The sequence below is a fragment of the Urocitellus parryii genome, chromosome 4, assembly GCF_045843805.1.
Source record: "Urocitellus parryii isolate mUroPar1 chromosome 4, mUroPar1.hap1, whole genome shotgun sequence".
In the NCBI taxonomy this organism is placed as follows: domain Eukaryota; kingdom Metazoa; phylum Chordata; class Mammalia; order Rodentia; family Sciuridae; genus Urocitellus; species Urocitellus parryii.
The window spans coordinates 5,588,024-5,608,550 of NC_135534.1; the positions used below are offsets into that span (position 1 = coordinate 5,588,024).

Consider the following 20,527-nt stretch of genomic DNA (forward strand, 5'->3'; position numbering starts at 1 on the left):
GGGAGCCTCATTGTCTCTAGGATACCAGCTGAGTATGTGGAGCCAAGTTCTAAGAAAGTCTTGGAAAAGTTTAATGATAATCCAGAAACTACTGAGACCAAAGCCATCATTTATCAGCTGTGTCTGCAGAGAGGCACATGGCAAGACGGACTCCAGTGCCACAGTGACCAACAGCTTTTAGGGTGGAAGAGCAGGAAGCACACTGCCACAGGCCTGAGGCAGGGCAGGCTCTGCCCCTACTCTACCCCATGGCTGAGGGAGGAACATAATCTAGGCCTGGCTTCTCCTGTTAGCCTGTGCCTTCAGCAGGTCACTGTGCCACAGTTTCCCATAGGTGGATGGGGTAACAAGCATCATGTCTGCCACCCAAGATCAAGGAGGAGGGAAACCAGGGTTAATCCAGCTGGACTGTACGGCTGCCTCGTGGAGGCCACCGAGACACTCCATTGACTGGTCCTTTACGGAGTGCCCACTGTGCCAGGCCCAGGGGTTGGGGGAGGGGCGTGCAGGGAAACCATGGCAGGCTGGGGTTCTTCCTGGAACTGTCTCAAGTCACCCACCCCATCCTCCTCCTCCTTAGGGCGGGAACTGCAGCCCTTTTCCCTGCCGCTCTTTGTGCTCATCTAGCCCGTGGGTCACACATCTCCTTACGGGCGCTTTCCGTAACACACTCCAACCCACCCTTCAGGTCTCCAGTCCGCATGCCTCTGGCAACTTCAACTTCTGGCCCTTAACGCATGCTCTCGAAGTTATTTGACGTTTGCATATTTTTCATCAAGATCTCCCGCTCAAGCCCTGACTACTTGTCCTGAGGCCACCTAACCACTCAGTGCCTCAATTTCCCTGTGTGTAAAATGGGAAGGACAACACTCCCCACCCCTGCGGTGGTTCTAAGGAGATCGTGCATCGGAGCCTGGGCAACCGCGCCCGTGAGGTCCGAATACTCGCCACCCTCCTTATTGTTATTTTGTACCCTTTATTATCTGACTGCAAGATCCAAGGGGCGGGGCTTCGCCCTAGCCCGGTGCGGCGCTAGATACTCGGTGTCTTCGGGCACCGCCTGAGCTCCTGCAGGACCCCAACGCCCTCCTGGTGCTCATCGACTCCCAGAAGGGCAAGGGGAGGAAATGCCATGGAGTCGCGGAAAGGCTGGCACCCAGTAGGTGCTCAAGAAACGGCCCGCTGACAGCGCCGAGCGGCCCGACCAATGCCCGCTCCCTCCCTCCTCCCGTGTTGTAATGCTCGGGCTGCCCACATGGTCTTTAAGGGTGTATCTGCTCCCAGCGACACCCATTCCCACAACAAAGAAACTCGCCATCCCGGGGCCGCCTCCCCTCAGCGCACCCAGGCGGCGAAGCGGCGAGGAGCGTCCCCGGCCTCCGGGCTGCCCCTCAGTCCCGGCTCGGGAGCTGTCCCTGGTAGGTGCAGGTGCGCGAGGGCCAGGGGCGGGCGAGGGGCCCCGCGGGGCGGCTCGGGCCCCGGCGCTCGCGAGCTAGGTGGCGCCCGCGGGCGCGCAGCGACGCCGCCTCCGCCGCGATTTAAAGGGCAGCAGGCGGAGGGATTCCCGTGCGCCACGCTCGGCCCGATTCCTCCGCCGCGAGGCGCAGTGACGGCAACGACGCGGCCCGTTCGCTCGGAAACCTCTCCGGTGCTTCCGCCGCCGGGAGCTGCCGGCGAGGAACTCGTTTCCCTCGGGAGCCCTCCGCCTCCCCCTAAGGGCCCGTGGCAAGGATTCCGCGTCGGACAGGGACGCGCACGCTCGAGGGGCCGCACTGGAGTGGTGTCCCTCCGCCGTCGCCGCGGACTCCTTTTTGTGTCCTTCCACCGGGCCCGGGCGGTGTCCGGGTGGCTCACCGGGGGCGGCGGCGCGGCTGCGGCGCGGCTCCGGGGCTATGAGGTGAGGACGCCCGGTCGCTGGAGGCGGCACCGCGCGGCGCGAGGACGCGGAACCCCGAAGCCGGCGGATGCCTTTCGGAGCCGGCGGCCGCGCGCGAGGCTGAGGTGAGGCTGGGGCGGCGGGCCGGGGGCGGGGGCGGTGGGCCGGGGCCGGGGCCGGCTCGGCGGCGGCGGCGGCGGCGGCGGCGGCGGCCGGGTGGGGGCGGGGGCTCGGCCGCAGGACTCCTTTTTCCCTCAGCGGAGGGAGCGGGCGGTGCTGCGTCCGCGCCGCCATCTTGGATTTTACTCTCCATTTTTCTCTGGAATTATTTTTTGGTGATTAATTTTCTGAGGGGACGGGCGAGGGCGACCGGGCAGCGTGAGCCCGCGTCGCGGCGGCCGGGCAGAGGGGCCTCGACGCGCCTGAGCAGGAGGCGGGCCGGCCGGCGGTGAGCGGGGCGGGCGGCCTGGCGGGGGCGTGCGGGGCCGCGGCGGCCGAGCGGGCTCCGGGACGCCGGGCCGGGGCGGCCGCGGGCGGGGCGGGCGGCGGGCGGCCTGCAGTGGTGGCCGCGGCCGGAAGGGAGCGGTAGCGGCCGCCGGGCCGCGTCGGGCCGGGCCGCGGCCGCTCGAGGGGGGCAGCCCGCCGCTCGCGATTGGGGGACTCTGCCTTCCCTCTTCGCCAATGGGCGGCCGTGATCGGGCTCGCCCAATCTGCTCCCCGGCCGCGCTCAACTTTCGGTTGTTTTTGTTTTGGCTCGAGCCGCGCTCGAGTGTCCTCGGAGCGCGTCCGGCGTCCGGGCCGGCGTCCCCGCGCCGCGCCCTCCCCTTTGTGCGGCCCCGGCCCCGGCCCCGGCCCGCGCCGAGGATGCGCCGGGCCCCCGCCCGGGCGGCGCGGCGAGCGGGCTCCAGCGGGCGCCGCGACCCCTCTGCGGGACCCGGGGCGCCGGGGCCGCCACCCCGCAGCGGCGGGACGGGGACGGGGGCGCGCCCTCGGAAGTCGCCTTCTCGCCGAAGGAGAAGTTGTGTGGCGCCGCGGGCGGACGCGCTGGTTGATGGGCTGGGATTCTCTTCACCTGGACCCCTTCGACGTCAGCCTGGCCTGTGGGGCCGGCTGGGCGGCATCCTCGCCGAAATTGCCGGCTGTGACTTTTCCCCTTTCAGCCTTGGGTACTTATTGAGAGCACGCCTGTGATTTTTGGTAATTAGTAGTAGAAACGTAGATCATTTCAAAAGGGAGGAGGAGGTCGTTTCGCCCGGAGCCTCGCGGACGGCTTGAGCGTGTCCAAGTGCACGCTGGCAGAGTCGCCTGCTGGACGCGCACCTCCCGGGTAGCCCAAGGTGTGGCCCGCCCCTGCTGGAGCTCCCTGGATTCTAAGGTGAAAGTCCAAGAAGCATTAATCTCGCAGTGTGGGAACTCCAGCCTACTTTTGGGTTCTAATCTCTCCACATTCTACTTTCTGCTCCCTCTCCCAAGCTCCAGGGACACTAGTTTCCCCGCTCCTGATGCCTTTTGGCCATGTCCTGCCAGGCATTCCTGTGCCCCTGCCCTGTCCCATCAGTGTACGCCCACCCTTCAGAAAGGCTCCCAGAGAATATTGCCTGCTGGTGGCTCCTTTTCTCAAACACACACATTCAGAGGCTGACCCACCTGGGAGAAGGTGTGCTTCCTCTGTGCTCCCTGAGCAGTTGTTACATTATATTATAGTGACTTGTTTATTTGCCCATATCCTCAGCACTCCTGTGAGCTTGTTGTGTGAGTTGTCTTCTCTGCTCAGAGACAGGCGCAGAGTAGATGCTCAGTAGACACTTGATGAATGTGATAATTTGTTAATCTCCAGGTTGCCAAGTTTAATAATTTGTATTTGGTTTTTCAAACTAGGTGTATTTGAATGTTATTTTAAAACATTGTTATTGGCAGGTGGTGGCTCATACCTGTAATTCCAGCTACTCTGGAAACTGAAATGGGAGGATCACCAGTGTGAGGCCAGCCTAGGCAATTTATCCAGACCCTGTCTCAAACTAGCAACAAAATGTACACATATATATGTGTATATACATTTGCATCTCTGTTTAAACATTGTTATTTTTCTAAAGCAACTTAGTTTGAGAGTGAAAGGAATATTAGAGACTTCAAGAGGGGAGGAGTCCTGCTCCATTCTTTGCCCATAATCTTTGAAACCAAACTCTTTCAAAATCATTTCCAAGGGCCCTTTCTCCTCTCTCCCAAGTGCACTCTTGCCTGTATTTTCCTGTGCCTCTTGGACACGCTGGACTGCTCTGCTCTGAACTCTCTGTGCTCCCAGCACCAGTGGACCATACTCAGGGTGGGGGGTGGGGGGATGGCGTAGCAGAATAGCTTGTTTGGGGGGGGGGGTCTTTGGAAAGGATGTGTCCTGGGTGTGTGTGTTGTGATGCAGAAGGAGTTTGTGGCTGGGGGATGTTGGTTTGTTAGTTTTTCCCTTGTGTCCTATAAATCTAGGCTTGAATCTGATACTCCTTTACATGAGTACCAATTTGTGGATTTATAGGGCCTGAGTATGTGGCTGGGTTGTGTGACAGATTTGTATATGTGGTATCTGAGCAGCTCCCTGTCCCCAGGAATGCCTTCCCATGGCTTACAGAGCAAATCCTTTCAGATAAATCACTGTGATTCCATTATTTTGTGCTTTTGTGTACTATTATATGAACTTTACTTGCTCTCTGTTCAGCAGAATCCTTCTCCTTTGTGTGCTGGAGTTAGGACTCTTGTCAGTCCTGGAACACTGTAATAGGCTTCCACAGACTGTCCCATCCCCACCCTCCAGTACCCAGGTGCTCTACCACTGAGCTCCTTCCTCAGCCCTTTTTATTTTGAAACAGGGTCTAAGTTGCTGAGACTGGCCTCAAATTTGTGATCCTCCTGGCTCAGCCTCCTGAGCTGGGATTACAGGCAGTCCCCTCCACCCAAGCCTTCCACAGACTTTTAAAAGCAAGGGACCATGTGACTTTCCTCCCTTAGGTCACACTGTTGGTTACATGGTATAAAGTAAATGCATAGAGATCCATTGTGTTTTTGCATGGGGTGGTTGTATCTTAAGTAGAGCTAGCTTTGTACAGTAGAGATTGGTTTTGGGGGGAAGGTATAGCTAATTTTTCAGCCTGATTTTTAGTTACTTAAAAAAAACTTATTCTACTGCCATGTCAGGGTGTGGAAGTTATTTTGATTGCTAAAAGAAGTACAAATCAAAATGATTGCAAGATAAAACTTATCTTTAGCTTATGGATAAAATGCAAATGATTTGGAGAATAATTTATTTCTTGAGTAGACTGTCAGCTTTGAAACCAAGCATTTACTTTGTGTTTGAGCCTCTTTCGTTTGAAATGTGAATTAAAACTCTACAGTTTTAGTGGTGGAGTTCAATGGAATGTTGTACAAAGAAGGATTCCTAGTTGGGAAGTAAGAAACTTAATTGGGGAAAACTTTAACAGCTTCTTTTGAATTCTTTCTTCCAATTCTGAATCCCCTCTCCAAAACAAAGCCACCCAAAAACTTTACAAATACATTTTTACTTTAGTTCTTCCTGTAATTTCTTCCTATCCCCCATAATTTGATGTTTCCTTGAAGATCAGAAGTGTCAACTGAGAGCACAGGTCCTGCCTGATCGGTATCTAACCCTGTATTTATCTGTTAGTATGATCTGAATTTCACTTTGTCCTAGTCAATGAAGGCACTTTTTCACTTAAAAACATCTTGTCTTACTCAAAAGACATGTTCCCAATTTTTAGTCATGCATGTCTTATTTTAAGTGCATTACAGGGTTTGACTATTTTAAAGGCGTGCTATAGAGAGAATCCATCTGTACAGTAAAGACTCGCCCGGTTTATTTTTGTAAATTCATGTTAACTTCCAGTGATAGTTTTTTTTTTCCCTTTTTAGACTTTTTGTTTTTTGATTCTCTTGTTCAGAGTCAGTAAGTTAGAGAAGATATATTATCATTTGTGTAGTTAATTGGTAATGAAAGCAGAAACCATTTGTGTCCTAGTATTAACCTTCATTATTTCTAAAGTATTCTCACAGAAGGACAAAAAACTCACTGGTGTCCACAGTTATTGATCCTCTAAATTAGGTTTTGCTTCACCATTTTCCTTGCATGGTGTCAAATCATGGAAAGACCACGAAAAAAACAGTTTGGTTTCTTAACTGTTTCTGGCCTCAGGCCACTTGAGTTGGGGCTAGTGAGTGTCTAGCTGAGACATTTGAACACCATGCAGTCCTCTAGGGCTGTATATAGAATTTTGACTATAATTTGAGGGGTAGTTGAAGGACTTGGGCATAAGAATCAATACCTCTATTCCAGTCTCTGCTCTGTTTACTGTTAATGTAAGACATTTATAGGGCCAAGTCTCAGTTTTTATAAAATGACCAAACATTAGTCTCTGGTCCTTTCTATCCTAAGTTATACTTCCATCTTTTCACACCCTATTTTCTCTTAACTATTTCACTCATATTTTGACACTTATGTAGTTTTACCTCCTTTTTTTGAATGTCATTAAATTGATGAGATACTTTTACAACCAGTTGAGTTTTAGAATTGAGAAACTATCCTTAAGCCCTGTATGGCACCTACTTGCCACTTGCATCTCTTGAGTCTCTGTGTATAGCACAGTAAGAAGAAAATAGATAAATCTAGGGAGCATTTGCCAGTGACGAACCTCTCAAGTTTTGGAGTAAACCCCAAACTCCAGTTTAAACACAAGGGTTAAACTTGGCCTTAACACAATAGCAATTTGACGTCAGGAAAGCATTTCGCTTTTGAGCTTTAGCCTTCTCATTTGTGGCGATAATACTTGTCTTGCACGTTAGTGGGGAACAGTATAATACCTGATTTCCATGTCGGGGTGCCTGCATTCTAACTCATGTCATCTTTATAGGACACCTGGCTGGCAGATCGCTAAGGGCAGAGGGATTGCCTCTCAGGCTTTACATAAAAGTCCCCTTACTGAATGGTCATTCTGCCTTCTACCCTGCACCCTCTGTGCTGTTCTTCAGATGTTCTTTTTGTGTGTGCTTCCCTTGCATCTTGGTCCCCAGTCACGTTCTGCCCAATTTTTCTGAAAGCAGAAGCTCTCGCGCGCCCTCTTGTGTTCCCTGGCCATGATTGGTATTCCAGCACCACGAACAGTGCCCAGTGGCTCCCACTGGGCTCTTGGCAAATGTTGGTTGAAGTGTGTATTCCATGACTGCAGAATGGATGAAGTATCTGTTATATCTTAAGGTTTCTGAAGAGTGTTTTTATTTTTAGGGAAGTGCTTGTGTTGTATTGTGTGGAACGGTATGTTTTTAATAAGAAAACCAAGCAGCTCTTGGAAAGATGGAGCTCCCTTCACTAAGAAGGGGGGATTAACCCTTCAGCAAGTGAACTAGTGGAGTCTGGGGCTAGAGCTGCCATGAGAAACCTCTCTTCCCCTTGAAAACAAACAAAAACAACCTTATTAGGCTTCTGGAGGGTTCAGATAAAGCTGTTTGCCTCAAAAAAATATTTCTTTGTGGCCTATAATCCCAGCAGCTTGGGAGCCTAAGACTGGAGGATCACAAATTCAAAGCCAGCCTCAGCAAAAGTGAAGCACTAAAGCAACTCAGTGAGACCCTCTCTCTAAATAAAACACAAAATAGGGCTAGAGATGTGGTTTAGTGGTAAGTGCCCCTGAGTTCAATCCCCAGTACAAAAAAAAAGTGAACCTTTTCATATACTTTTGGTTTATATTCCCTTATCAGCTAATCTAAAGTCTGTTACTGCATTATTCTCTCTGCTAACATCTATTGGCTTCCCTTAGAACTCTTAACCAGAATTTATAGTTGCATGTTTATTTGATTTTTTTTTCCTCTTCCCACACAATACCCAGAGCTCCATGAAATCAGGAATCATGTCCCTTATGTTTTAGGGTTTGACTTTTCAATTATGGAGCAAACTGTATTTAAAATTGTTTGCATCAGGTTTGTATTGCTTTCTTACATGATGTTATGATTATGTACTCTTGGCCTAGATGTGTCCTAATTTTTTCCCTAATTATTTTAGTAAGAAAGGGATTATAATGGTAGTATTGTATATGTGTTAAAGGACTGTGGTGTGGGTAAATGATGTGGTGCACATGACGTGATTGGCACAGTTCTTGGACCAGAGTGAAGTGATCATGTGAAATGGTGGTGGAACAGTCCAGCTAGGTGGTGGTCTCCCTCTACTATGCCAGAATTACGGAATTAGATCCTTGCCTCTTGAACAGCCATGTATCGGACATTGAGCTAGGCACTTGGCACTTACCCACATTTCCCAAATACTGTGCATGAGGATACTGTGATTCTCTCTTGCTCATCTCTTTCTTTTCTTCTCTTTTCCTTTCATTTAACTGCCCATGATAAAGCTCAGACTGTTTTCTGTTTGTTTGTTTGTTTGTTTGTTTCATGTATTATGGGTTGTACAGTTTCCTGTCAGAAGAAGTGAATTACTTTGGGCAAGTAACTTGCCTCTCCAGCCTGTCTCTTTGAATCTGAGGTGTTTATGATGACTTAATGTTGAAATGCTTGGTAAGCTGTGAAGTCCTTTTATTAATGTGAACCTCCTAACAGCCTCTGCTCCTCTGAGTTTTAACATCTTAGGACAGCTTCACCTGGCACTGCCCTTCTCCACACATTCAGCAAGTCCACGCTTGCTCCTCTCCTCTGCACACCTTCTGGTGTGTTCCCTGGCTCAGTAAATGTTAGCCCTGCAGTCTTCTAGGCTGCAGCCTCGCACTCACCAGAGATTTCTAACTTAGCTTGAATTCCTCACCACCTGTTTCTAGTTTGTTACCAAGTTTTGTCATCCTTTTATCTTAAACACCAGAGGTTATCTCTCTTCCCACCCACTACTACTATTACATTTCATTTCCTGTCTTTAATCTCGGTATTCCACCAGAGAAATCAGTCTTTTTTAGAGCACAATTGAGAAAGTTTTCCAACCTCTTGTCTGATAACCAGGAAAAATTACCTGCTTGACAGTGTGTGAAAATCAAATGATAGAATGAATGTCGGAAACACTAAGTGCTTGTAGCTGTTATCAAAAAAGCTGGACATGAAGTAAGAAAAATTAATTTGCCTTACCAGATATACAACAAACTAACAAAATCTGTAGTCCTCTGAATGTTGATATGTGAGTATAGTTTGGTGTGGTTTTTAATATGCACACAGTTGCCAGAAATCACATTTCTTCTCAGGAGCTGTAGGAATAGCAAAACTGATGCTCAGTTCTCTATCAAAATTAGCACTGCCTGTTCTTTTCCATTCTCTTGAAAATTTGTCCTTTTTTAAATGTGAGTGAGCTGGTATATTTTTCCCCCTTGTGGGAGCTTTGGTTAGATGGGGAATGGAAAGGAAATGTCTAGTGCATCTGGCCCTCTTTGCTTTTGCCTTAATAGTTGGAAAGAGGAGGCAGTTGGAGACCTTTATTAGCAACTTCTGCTCATTCGGTTTGTGTGCCAAATCCAGGAGGATTCATTTTACCAAGGAGGTGACTGTAAGGTTAAATGACTTGTGCTTGGTCACACTGCTCGAAAGTACTAGATGAGGGACTGGGGTTGTGGGTCAGTGGTAGAGCACTTGCCTGGCATGTGGGAGGCACTGGGTTCAATTCTCAGCACCACATATAAATAAATAAAATAAAGGTCCATTGACAACTGAAAATATTTAAGAAAGTACTAGATGAGTCAAGAGAGGGACCCAGGTGCTTCCACTCCAGAGCCACAGCCAAAGCCACCGTGGCCTCCCTCTGGCTCAGTACACCACTTGGCAGACTCAGTCATCCCTTGAAATCCAGCCCAGAAATCACCTTTCAAGTTCTCCTCACCCTTTGCTCAGTAGAAATTACCTGTTCTTTAAGGAACTGTGGGCTGTTGAGGCTGTACTTACAGACATTTGACACCAGATGGCATCTGTTTCTAGAAGAGTGAGAAGCTGAGGAAAGGGTAACAAAGAAGCATCTTGGATTTTATTTATACTTAGTACTAGGTAAGCAGTGGGTCAGTAGGAAAGATGGGGAAGCAGGTGTTCTTGTTGTTCTCTGTGGGGGTTTTGTTGTTTTTGTTGAATTTTCTTCCAACCACATAACCTTTATTTTTAAAATACCTACTGATACTGTTGTAGACATGAATTCTTTCTTATGTAAAATCCCTCTGGACATGGACACGTGAGAAGTTATGAAGCAATATTTTCAGTAATAAGGCAGTTAGGAATTTATTACATGTCGGATTAGATCAGTAAGCAGATGCACATGTCTAATTATAAACTTACCAGTCAGTGGATGTTTTGCTATTTAAAATGTTTTACTAAATGAAAAATTCTAGCTAAATAGCTGTTATTATAATTCTTTATATAAATAGAAAAATGTTCAATCATAAAGCTTCTAAGGAAGATCTTGGTTATCTGGTTTAGCACAGTACATGAGTGATGAGATGTGCAATTGGGAAGCTAGCTTTATTTTCAGAATCCATATAAGCCTGTAGCTGTGTTTTATCTCTGCAGCTGCAAGGGAAAAAAATAACTTTCAAAGTAGTTTTAAATGCCCTTTGTGTGTGTATATGTGTTAGAATTTTATGTTTCTGGTATCTGATAATGGTAAAGCATTTCTACTTTGGTTTACTTTTTCATGGTCTCTATTAGTTAACTGTGGCTGCTATAACAAATTGCCGCATACCTGGTGGCTACAAACAACAGAAATGTATTCTCCCATAGTTCTGGAGGCCCTGAATTTAGCATCAGTTTCTTTTTCTTTTTTTTTTAATATTTTTAAAATATTTTTGTAGTTGTAGATGGACACAATATCTTTATTTTTATTTGTTTATTTTTATGTGGTGCTCGGGACCGAACCCAGGGCCTCACACCTGTGAGGAAAGCGTTCTACCACTGAGTTCAACCCCAGCCCCACAGTATCATTTCACAGGACCCAAATCAGTGTGTGATGGGGCTGTGCTCTAGAAGAGAATCTGCTCTTGGCTCTTCCAGTGTCTGGTGGCAGTAGTATTCCTTTCCCCGTAGCCACATCACTCCAGTCTCTGCCTCTCCTTTACAAAGACATTTATGATGGTGTTAAGGGTGCACTTGCACGATCCAGGATAATCTCCGTAACAAAATCTTTAATGACATCTTGAAAGACCCTTTTCCTTACATGGCAGTATTCACAGGTTCCAGAGGTTGGGATCTGATCAATTTTTGGGTCATTTTTCAGCCTTCTACAGTCTCCTTTAGAGTAACAGTTAGATCAATTTGCCATGCTCAGTGGTTTAAAAAATTTAGTGATGGCATCTCTAACCATCATTTAATCCTGAGAGGGCCCCTTTCCCCTGGTGGACCAGATGAGGGCATTGCCACCTGAGGGTGCTTGGGGAAGCTGTTGGATTGGCCAAATCGAAGTGCATGTGAGCTTTACCCTGCAAAAGTTAGAGAAGGAAACAGGAATGACAACCTAATAATAACATGACACTTGTCATTTCACAAGTATGGAGAGACCTACTCTTAGGGGTGCCAGGTGCCATGGCTGAAATGGCAGCTCCAGTGTTGCAGTGACAGCTCTGATGTAGGTGGAGGCATAATTGTGAGTCTAGAGAAACACAGATCTCCTTTCCCACCACTAGCAATAGTTAAACTGCTCTGACAGGTTAAGTGTCTAGCTTCTCGAGTGAGATTTCTAACAACTCTTTGTAGGAGCAGATTTTAAGTTTGCAGGCATGGGGCTGGGGTTGTGGCTCAGTGGTAGGGCGTTTGCCTTGCATGTGTGAGGCACTGGGTTCAATCCTCAGCACCACATTAAATAAATAGATAGGCGCGTCTACAACTAAAAAAAAAAAACTATTAAGTTTGCAGGCATGAACATGGATTCATGGTAGTTTTCTAACAGATTGGTAACTGAACAACTGTATGTGAGTGGTATGTTGGGATATTTTTCAGAACTATCTCTGATGCAGGGCTTCTTTTTTAAAATATTTTTAATATTTATTTTTTAGCTGTAGTTGGACATAATACCTTTGTTTTATTTATTTTTATGTGGTGCTGAGGATCGAATCCAGGGCCTCCAATGTGTTAGGCGTGTGCTCTACTGCTGAGTCATAACCGCAGCCCTGCAGGCTTCTTATATTGACCTAATCACTAGAATTACTACTGTAGGGTTCTGTAGAACATTGGGTATATGGTATTGCAGATGGACTTGGAATAGTGGTTCATAGAGACTAATTTGGAATTCTTTGTAGAATTCTTTTGTAATTGTAGTTTGGGAGGAAAGATCCAGTGACTAACTGGATATGCAACAGTTAAGTTTGAGACTTGAAAGAGGGTGTGATGTAGCCCAGTGTGGTGGTGCACATCTGTCATCCCAGTGACTTGGGAGGCTGAAGCAGGAGGATTGCAAATTTGAGGCCAGTGTCAGCAACTTAGGCCCTGATCAACTTGAGAGACCCTATCTCAAAATAAAAAAATAAAAAGGGCTGGAGATGTGGCTCAGTGGTTAATTGCCCCTGGGTTCAATCCCCAGTACTGAAAAAAAGGAAGGTGTGATATAAATGGTCCTATGATTTGGCAGGCCTGGGTGCTAGGTGTGAGTGCTAGGAAAGTATACCTTAGCTAGTTCAACTCCAGTGGGAAGGTAGGTGTTACCAAATAAGAGCACAAGAATCGAGTACCGTGGTGGTGAGCATGGGAGAAATGTGACAAGGATGTCTGGGGTTGGGGTAGTGGGGCTGGGCAGGGGCTGGAGGGCAGGCTGGCAGCATCCCACAGGCAAACGTCCCATGCAGGGGGCAGCCAGCCTGCCTTACTTCTTTAAAAAAATTTTTTTTTGTTGTTAGTTGTAGATGGACAAATACTTTTGTTTATTTTTATGTGGTGCTGAGGATGGAACCCAGGGCGCTGCACTGTACAAGCGTGGTACTGCTGAGCCACAGCCTCAGCCCCCTGCCTTACTTCTTGCTTCCATACACACACACACACACACACACACACACACACGCACACACATGCATGTATATTATTATTACAAATGTGTGTTCATTTTGAAAAGTTGAACGTGTTCCAGATAAAAATGACTTGTAATCATTCTCCAGGGGTAACACTGTTAACTCTTGGGTGTGTGGAATTGTTTTATATCAGATTATAGCTGAATCACTTGAAAAATGTTTTGTTTGCTTTTCTGAATAAAAATTTCCAAAAAATACTCTTAACAGGCTAAAGCCTGCTTTTTAAAAATGTGTGTTAACTTTTCTGTTTCAACTACTTGGGGTTTGTTTCCCTGCTTCTGAATACTCCTAAGATGAACTGTCTTCAGACAAATTCAGCATGTTAAACTGCTTAGAGATTTCTTGGCAATGTCACAGGAATTAACGTTAAAATTTTTATAGTCCTTCAGAATCAGTTTTTTTATTTTTATGATAGGTTTTTAAAAGTCCTGATTTGGTGGGCTGGGGTTGTGGCTCAGCGGTAGAGCACTCGCCTAGCACACGAAAGGGCCTGGGTTCGATCCTTAGCACCACATATAAATAAATAAAATAAAATAAAGCTAAAAATAAATATTTAAAAAAAATAATAAAATAAAAGTCCTGATTTGTGTAAGGATGTTAAGCAAAATATCTCCTGTCTCCTGTCTATAAGTGAAAAAAGGATTGGAACCAAGGTTCTCAAATTGGAGACGAGCTAACTCAAAAATTACTAAACAACGTATAGTTCAGTAAAGGGACTGTTGAGGGGCTATCACTGCCTGCTATAATGCAGGCACTTGATGGGAACCAGGCACATTTCCTAGCACATTGCTTTCTGGTGAAGTATCAGCGCTTTGAGGTTTTGTTTTGCTTTCTAATTATAAATAAATATATTCACTGTAGACATTTGAGGTAGAAACTCTGTGTAGGGGATGGTGGTATTGGGGATAGAACTCAGGGCCTTTCACACATTGAAAAGTGCTCCACCACTGAGCCACATCCCCAAAAAATGGCTATTGGTGTTACCATTGGTAGTGATCCCCGTTGTACCCTGGTAGTGAGGAGTGGGGTACTTTTACCTTAGGGGCATTATGGTGTGTGGACAAATTAACTTTCTTTTTAATTCTTTGCATACAATTCTTTTTTTTAATATTTATTTTTTAGTTTTAGGTGGACACAATATCTTTATTTTATTTTTATGTGGTGTTGGGGATGGAACCCAGTGTCCCACACATGCCAGGCGAGCGCCCTACTGCTTGAGCCACATCCCCAGCCTGCATACGATTCTCAATTTTAGCAGCTTGCTTGCTTTTTCTTTGCAGTGCTAGGATGGAATCCAGGGCCTTGCAGATGGTAGCTAGGCAAGCAAGTGCTCTGCCACTAAGCCACATCCCTAACTTTTTAAATGTTTCATGTTGTTCCTAAATTGTCCCCCTTTTATTTTTATTTGTTAGTAGAGCCTTAAAAATGTACTTCTTCCCTTTCTTGTTGATCCAGTAGAACCATGGAGGGTGCATCTGTCCTGTTGACATTAGTCCTTTCAGGGATAGTGCTCACCATCTTGGAGCATAGTCACAGTTGCATTTCCTTAGCTGGAACCCAGGACCTCATGCATGCTTGGCAAGCACTCCACTGCTAAGCCACCCCAGCCCTGGTTGTGCCATTTTGTGAAGCTTACAAAAATAGAGGGAATTCTACCCCACTCTCACAATCAGATGGTCCATATCATTCCAATCCAGAGAATTAACTGTTAATTAAAAAACAAAACAAAACTTTGAAAGCATGGTGTTCTCTAATTAACCAGTTCCCATCATCTGTCCTCCCCTATGCTGAGTTAAAAATAATAACTACCACTACTATTATTATTTGTTATTCTTCTTCTTTCCCTATGCCATCTATTTCTTAGCAAAAGTTCCTCTGTCTTCCTCAGCACATGTGTTAAGCTGTCACATCCAGTTTAGAAGTTCTCCATCGTTTCTGAGCAGTGGCCCATCATGTCCAGATTAGAGAAAGAGATACTTGCCTTCTGGGAATAAGCCTTCCTGCTTGGACACCTTCCTTGGTTTGGTCCCTCTCCTTCCTCGCTGGTTGCATCTTTCCAGTGTCCTGTGTTTTTTCCTAGTCTTGACCTCATCAGCAGGCTCCATCAGTTGTTGGGTTTCTTTTATGTACATTCACGGGTGATTTTGTCTGGTCCAATGGCTTAGAACACCATCAACACTCACTCTCTAGATCTCTCTCTTTAACCTTGACCTGTACTCCAGGACCTTGTGTCCAGCTACCTGTGCTACTGGTGTCTCCAATGGGTATCTCAAAAAACGAGAGCCAAAATCCTGCACCCAGACGCTTGCCAAAACCCAGTCTTCCTGTAGTCTTTGTCATCACCTGAGTATTAATCCAATCTTCCATTTGGAGGCACATTTGAGTCCTGTTTGTCTCACCTCCACATTTAGTCTGTCAGTAAGTGTCGACTGTCAATAAATCTTTGAAAAAAGACTCCCACCTCTTCTTTTTACCTCCGCCGCTGCAGGCCGCTAGTTCTCCGCTTGGTTTCAGTGATGTCTCTGCTGGTCTCCCTGCTTTCTCTTGTTCCTAGAGATTCTTAAAACTATTTTTTTAAAAGTATTCATTTGTGGCCCTGTCACATAGCAAGCTGCCAGCGTGGTCCTTTAAAAGACTGACTTGGATCCTCTGCTTTCCATGCCACTGGGAGTAAATGCCTTAGTTTCCAGTGGCTTCTGAAACCTTATGTTTCATGTTCGTTCTTCTAGAAGCTTCTGTGTGCTCTGTGCCTATGCCTCCTCTAATCTGCTCCAGCCACCCAGCCTTTGTGCTATTCCTCAGACTGGCATTTCGGCTCCAGGCTTCATGCTTCCCTCCCCCGGGCCTTGCTGCACACTTTCCCAGGTGTCTGTCAGCTTCCCTCAACTCTCCACCATCACCCCTGCCATCACAAACTGCTCTGTTTTCCCCAAGGTGCTGACATTTACTTGTTAACTAAATTTATTGATGTTATTTATTAAGTTACTTATTATTTCCTAGTACTTTGTTCACTAACCTTCATAAGCACAGATGAGGGCAGAAACCTTGTTTTGTTCTTTGTTGAGTCTTCAGTGCCCCCAGCAGTATCTGGATATAGAAATCTTTATAATTTTCCTGACATTTTTATATTGGGAAATTAGAATTGAGAAAGATAGTAGTTCTGCACTTAAGGAGTGGCCATTACTTCTTTCTTAAATTTCTTTTTTCTGCCAGTTTTGGGATAAAATTGAAGTAATTTTTAGTTCTAAATATAGTCAGTGGTTAATCAGTTCAGATATTGTCAACCAAATCAAACTAGGGGGCATTTCCATGTGAGCCCTCTTTGTTCCATGGCGGAGAGACTACATTGGTATATGTTGGGGGAGGCCTCCAGGCTTTCTGTCTTTAACAGAAAGACAGTGTCTTTAACTCCTGGTTGCCCTTAGTGTCTATAACTTTCAACCGGGGCTGGCTTTTTCTGTCCTAGAGGAAAGATCATGTCATAAGAACAGAGTCTAATATTGTTTGTTGCCAGAACAAACAATATTCTGATAATTAGTAGAGCTAAAAGTTTATGGATAGCCCCGAGATGACTGATAGCTTTATTAGAACTGCTTTACTGATCGATCGATGTTTTGTGGCTATGTGGAAAGGACAGGCATCTCTGCTAGGCCATATGTAGGTACGTGCAGTGTGCCTCAACTGTGATTGACAGAAGAGCCTATCACATTATGGGACCTTCAGTTCAAACAATAATTGACCACAATGTAATTGAGACCCAAGCCCCAGTTGTTAACAATTTGGATCATTTACCCACATTTAGTCAGAGTGATATTATAAAATGGCATGGGTCTCAGTCTGTTCTATAAACTGGCTGAAATGTGTATGGCTGAAATGGTATAATTTTCTCAATAAAATTTATTCCATAATTTGTTTTTAAATTTGCCATCTGCTCTTTGCCCTGATAGATAAAATGAGTGTAAACATAATTCTCAACACTGCTGTACCTGGAGGTCATCCCCAGGTGGGCCTCATTCCCAGATTCTGCTTTGTACCTGCTGAGTGGGAATCTTGGTTGAAACATAAGGATTCTCCATAGAGAGATGGCTTGCTATCTTTTGTTTTTTTTTTTTTTTTTTTTTTTTTTTTAGAATTTTTTTTTAATATTTATTTTTTAGTTCTCGGCGGACACAACATCTTTGTTGGTATGTGGTGCTGAGGATCGAACCCGGGCCGCACGCATGCCAGGCGAGCGCGCTACCGCTTGAGCCACATCCCCAGCCCAGTCTTTTGTGTCTCTTTAATTCTATCTGCAGTTTCCTTCTTCTGCTTCATGCAGATAGCCTTTAGGTCTTATAATTGAGGAAAATTATAGTCTTAAACACACATTCTTCAGTCATACAAATCATGTGTTATATGAGGTGTTCTGGGGATAGAGTCCCTAAATGACAAAAAGTACTTTAGCTTCTCCTCCTTGCCCTTTTTTCCTGGAGATGTAGAACTAGGGACTGAGCCAGAATCAGAGTGGCAGAGGGTAGGGAGGTTGCTGGTGGTGGCTGTGAGTCCTACCATGTCTGTACCTGTGCAGGATCTTCTTTTGCTGTCCCTAGCACCATAGGCATCTTGAAATAGAAGGAGATTTGAAGAGGTCAGGCAGTAACTTTAATTACAGTTTAAAAAAAAAAAACCACAGATAAAGCAGTTTTTTTGTGTGACCTGTTTTAGAGCACAGCCTCATTTATTCTTTCATCAGTTGAGTGCCTCTGATCTACTCTACATTATGCTAGATACTGGGGTCAGAGATAAGAAAAAATGGATTGTTGACCTCAGGAACTCTCAAGTCAATTAAGGAAGCAGATGGTTAGTTACAAGTGACCTAAAGCCTTTCACTTGTTTTGTATTAGGGATATGCAAATGCATTTGGCAGTGAAGGTCAAGGAAGATTTTGTAGAGATCCTAAACACTAAATTGGGGCATAACTAAATTAGCCAGACACAAGGACATGGGTGATAGTAGCCTAGGCAGAGAGAGGAGAAAGGTGAGAGAGGGCCATGGTGCATTACTTTATTTTTCAACCTTACTGTGTGTAGATGCTTCAGAAGTACACTGCTATGCAGGGCAGTGTGATACAAAACTGTAATCCCAGCTGGGAGTACTTGAAAGTCATTTGTTAAGGGGCTGGGAGTGTAGCTTAGTGGTAGAGTGTGTGCTTATTAGCATGTGGAAGGCTCTGGGTTTAATCCCAGCACTTAAAAAAAAAAAAAAAAAAAGTCCATTTTTTATACTTAAAAAAAAAAGTCCATTATTTATACTTTCTATATGTTTTGTAAATCAAACTTCCTATATGACCTTGTTGGTGCAGTCAAGCAATCCTTGGGTAAAAGCACTTAGGTTCTACTCACGTTTCCACTGCAGGCAGATTGGAATGGGCCCTGGTTTCATCTGTAAGTTGGAATTGTGCTAGTGATCACAAAGTTCTTTTAGCTACACAGTTGTATATTCTTGTGCTTTCTTATCTTTGGGCCTTTTAAATGTGATTAGACTAAAGCATAATTCCATAATGAAGTTATAGAATGGGCATCATTTTTTTATTCCATGTGATAGAATGATAGAATAGTGATAGAATGGGCATCATTTTTTATACCGTTAGCAACAATGGTAGTCCATTTACCACAGTGGACAGAAGTTCACTTAGGTGCCTTTTCCTAAACTTTCCTTCAGACAAGGACATGATTTCTTTGTAGTTTACCCAGCTCATAGAGTATCACCAAAACCTGTAATTTGAGTGCATTGTAGAGCTATTCCTACATGTCAGCAAAATAAAGAGCAAAGATGCTTCTTATTAATTAACTGAAAGGTGAATACTAATTGAGCACCTAGTGTTTGCCAGTCACTCTTTTAAGCACAAGGAATGAACAAGTCAGAAAGATCCCTCCTGTCTTATGTAGTTTATATTGTGACTAGAGTCTGGGGGCAATTTAATACTGAACGTGACATGGTGGTTCGGGAAACTAAAATAATCTTTCAGAATGCAGACATTATTACTAAATTAATTTCAATCTTATGTGTCTTTCTTGGGGTGGGTTTAGCATACTTTTTCATGTATTTACCTCCCCATATTGTTTTGTTTTTCATGTTTTGTTTCTGATAGGAGAGAACACTGAAATTATTCTCTAAGCTATTTGAAGAGAGTGACTAAATGCACCTGGGCCAGGCTGTCTGTGGGTATGAAGTGGTTGGGAGAATCCAAGAACATGGTGATGAATGGCAGGAGAAATGGAGGCAAGTTGTCTAATGACCATCAGCAGCATCAATCAAAATTACAGCACCCGGGCAAGGACACCTTGAAGACTGGCAAAAACGCAGTTGAGCGGAGATCAAGCAGATGTATGTACACAAACACTATTACTGTTTTGATCATGATTCTTTCCAGTTTGTAATGTGTACTGTTTTCTTTTGTTATAAAAACAACTTTGTAGGGCTGGAGTATGGATTGCCCAGTATGCACAAAGCCCTGGGTTACCAGGATACGTTTTTGTTTTTGTCAGTGGATCTTTATTTTACTTACTTATAAGTGGTGCTAAGAATTGAACCCAGTGCCTCACACATGCTAGGCAAGCACTCTACCATTGAGCCACAACCTAGCCCATCAGTATAGTTTTTTATTCTTAAGGGTTTTAGCAGTTTTTATTCTTATTGAACAATATGTAGAACGTAAGTTTAATGCTCTATATAATCTTTTGGTTTTTTGTTTTGGTGGTGCTGGGGATTGAACCCAGGGCCTTGTGCATGCAAGACAAACACTCTACCAACTGAGCTACATCCCCAGCCCTCTCTATGTAATCTTAATCATGTTTTTCTATCCATACTTTTGATCTGTTCTTTTCTTTCCGGTACCAGGGATTGAACCCAGGGACAACTGACCATTGAGCCACATCATTCCCAGCACTTTTTTTTTTTTTTTTTGGTGGTGGTGCTGGGGATTGAACTCAGGGCCTTATTATGCAAGGCAAGCACTCTACCAACTAAGCTATATCCCCAGCCCATTACCAGCCCTTTTAATTTTTTTATTTTGAAACAGGGTCTCTCTAAGTTGCTGAGGCTGGCTTTGAGTTTGCAATCCTCCCACCTCAGCCTCCTAAGTTTCTTGGATTACATGTGTGCACCAGATGCCCAGCAATTGATTTGTTCTATAAAAATTTTTGAAATACTAAATTTCTTGTAACTTGTAAGATATATTTTTTTATGTTCAGTATAAGTGTAAAGATGTACTTTTTGCATAACTTCCATAAATGTTTCAAAAGAATAATACGAATACTAAAGATAAATCTAATTTACATGATGCATAGAATGGAGAACAGATAGAACTACCTTCTTAGTAGCTCACAGGTCACAGCTCCTTGATTTATAAGGGGTGAACTGTGAGTGATGGTGGCATATGTTTTAATGTTTATTTTTTAGCTTTTAGGTCGACACAATATCTTACCCAGTGCCTCTTACATGCTAGGCGAGCGCTCTACCACTGAGCCACAACCCCAGCCCCAAGAACAACTTTTTAGGGCTTTTTTTTTTTTTAATATTTATGTTTTAGGTGTAGATGGACACAACATAATGCCTTTATTTTTATGTGGTGCTGAGGATTGAACCCGGGTCCTGC

At 44.9% G+C, this 20,527-nt stretch overlaps 1 protein-coding gene and 1 non-coding gene across 8 annotated transcripts in view; one reads left to right on the forward strand and one right to left on the reverse strand.

Annotated features, from left to right (window-relative positions):
* Positions 1-1,012: 1,012 nt before the first annotated feature.
* Kmt5b (lysine methyltransferase 5B) overlaps positions 1,013-20,527 on the forward strand; it is a 58,399-nt gene continuing 38,884 nt past the window's right edge. The window contains exons 1-2 of one of the 7 annotated variants that reach the window (XM_026396405.2): positions 1,013-1,418; positions 19,022-19,257. In XM_026396405.2, coding sequence (XP_026252190.2) covers positions 19,098-19,257 — 160 coding nt within the window. In that variant the 5' untranslated portion in view covers positions 1,013-1,418; positions 19,022-19,097. The other 6 variants (XM_026396402.2, XM_026396409.2, XM_026396404.2 and 3 more) reach the window with 6 other exon arrangements.
* On the reverse strand, positions 19,625-19,697 carry Trnaa-ugc (transfer RNA alanine (anticodon UGC)). The gene has a single exon. It is a non-coding gene; the product is annotated as a tRNA-Ala (tRNA).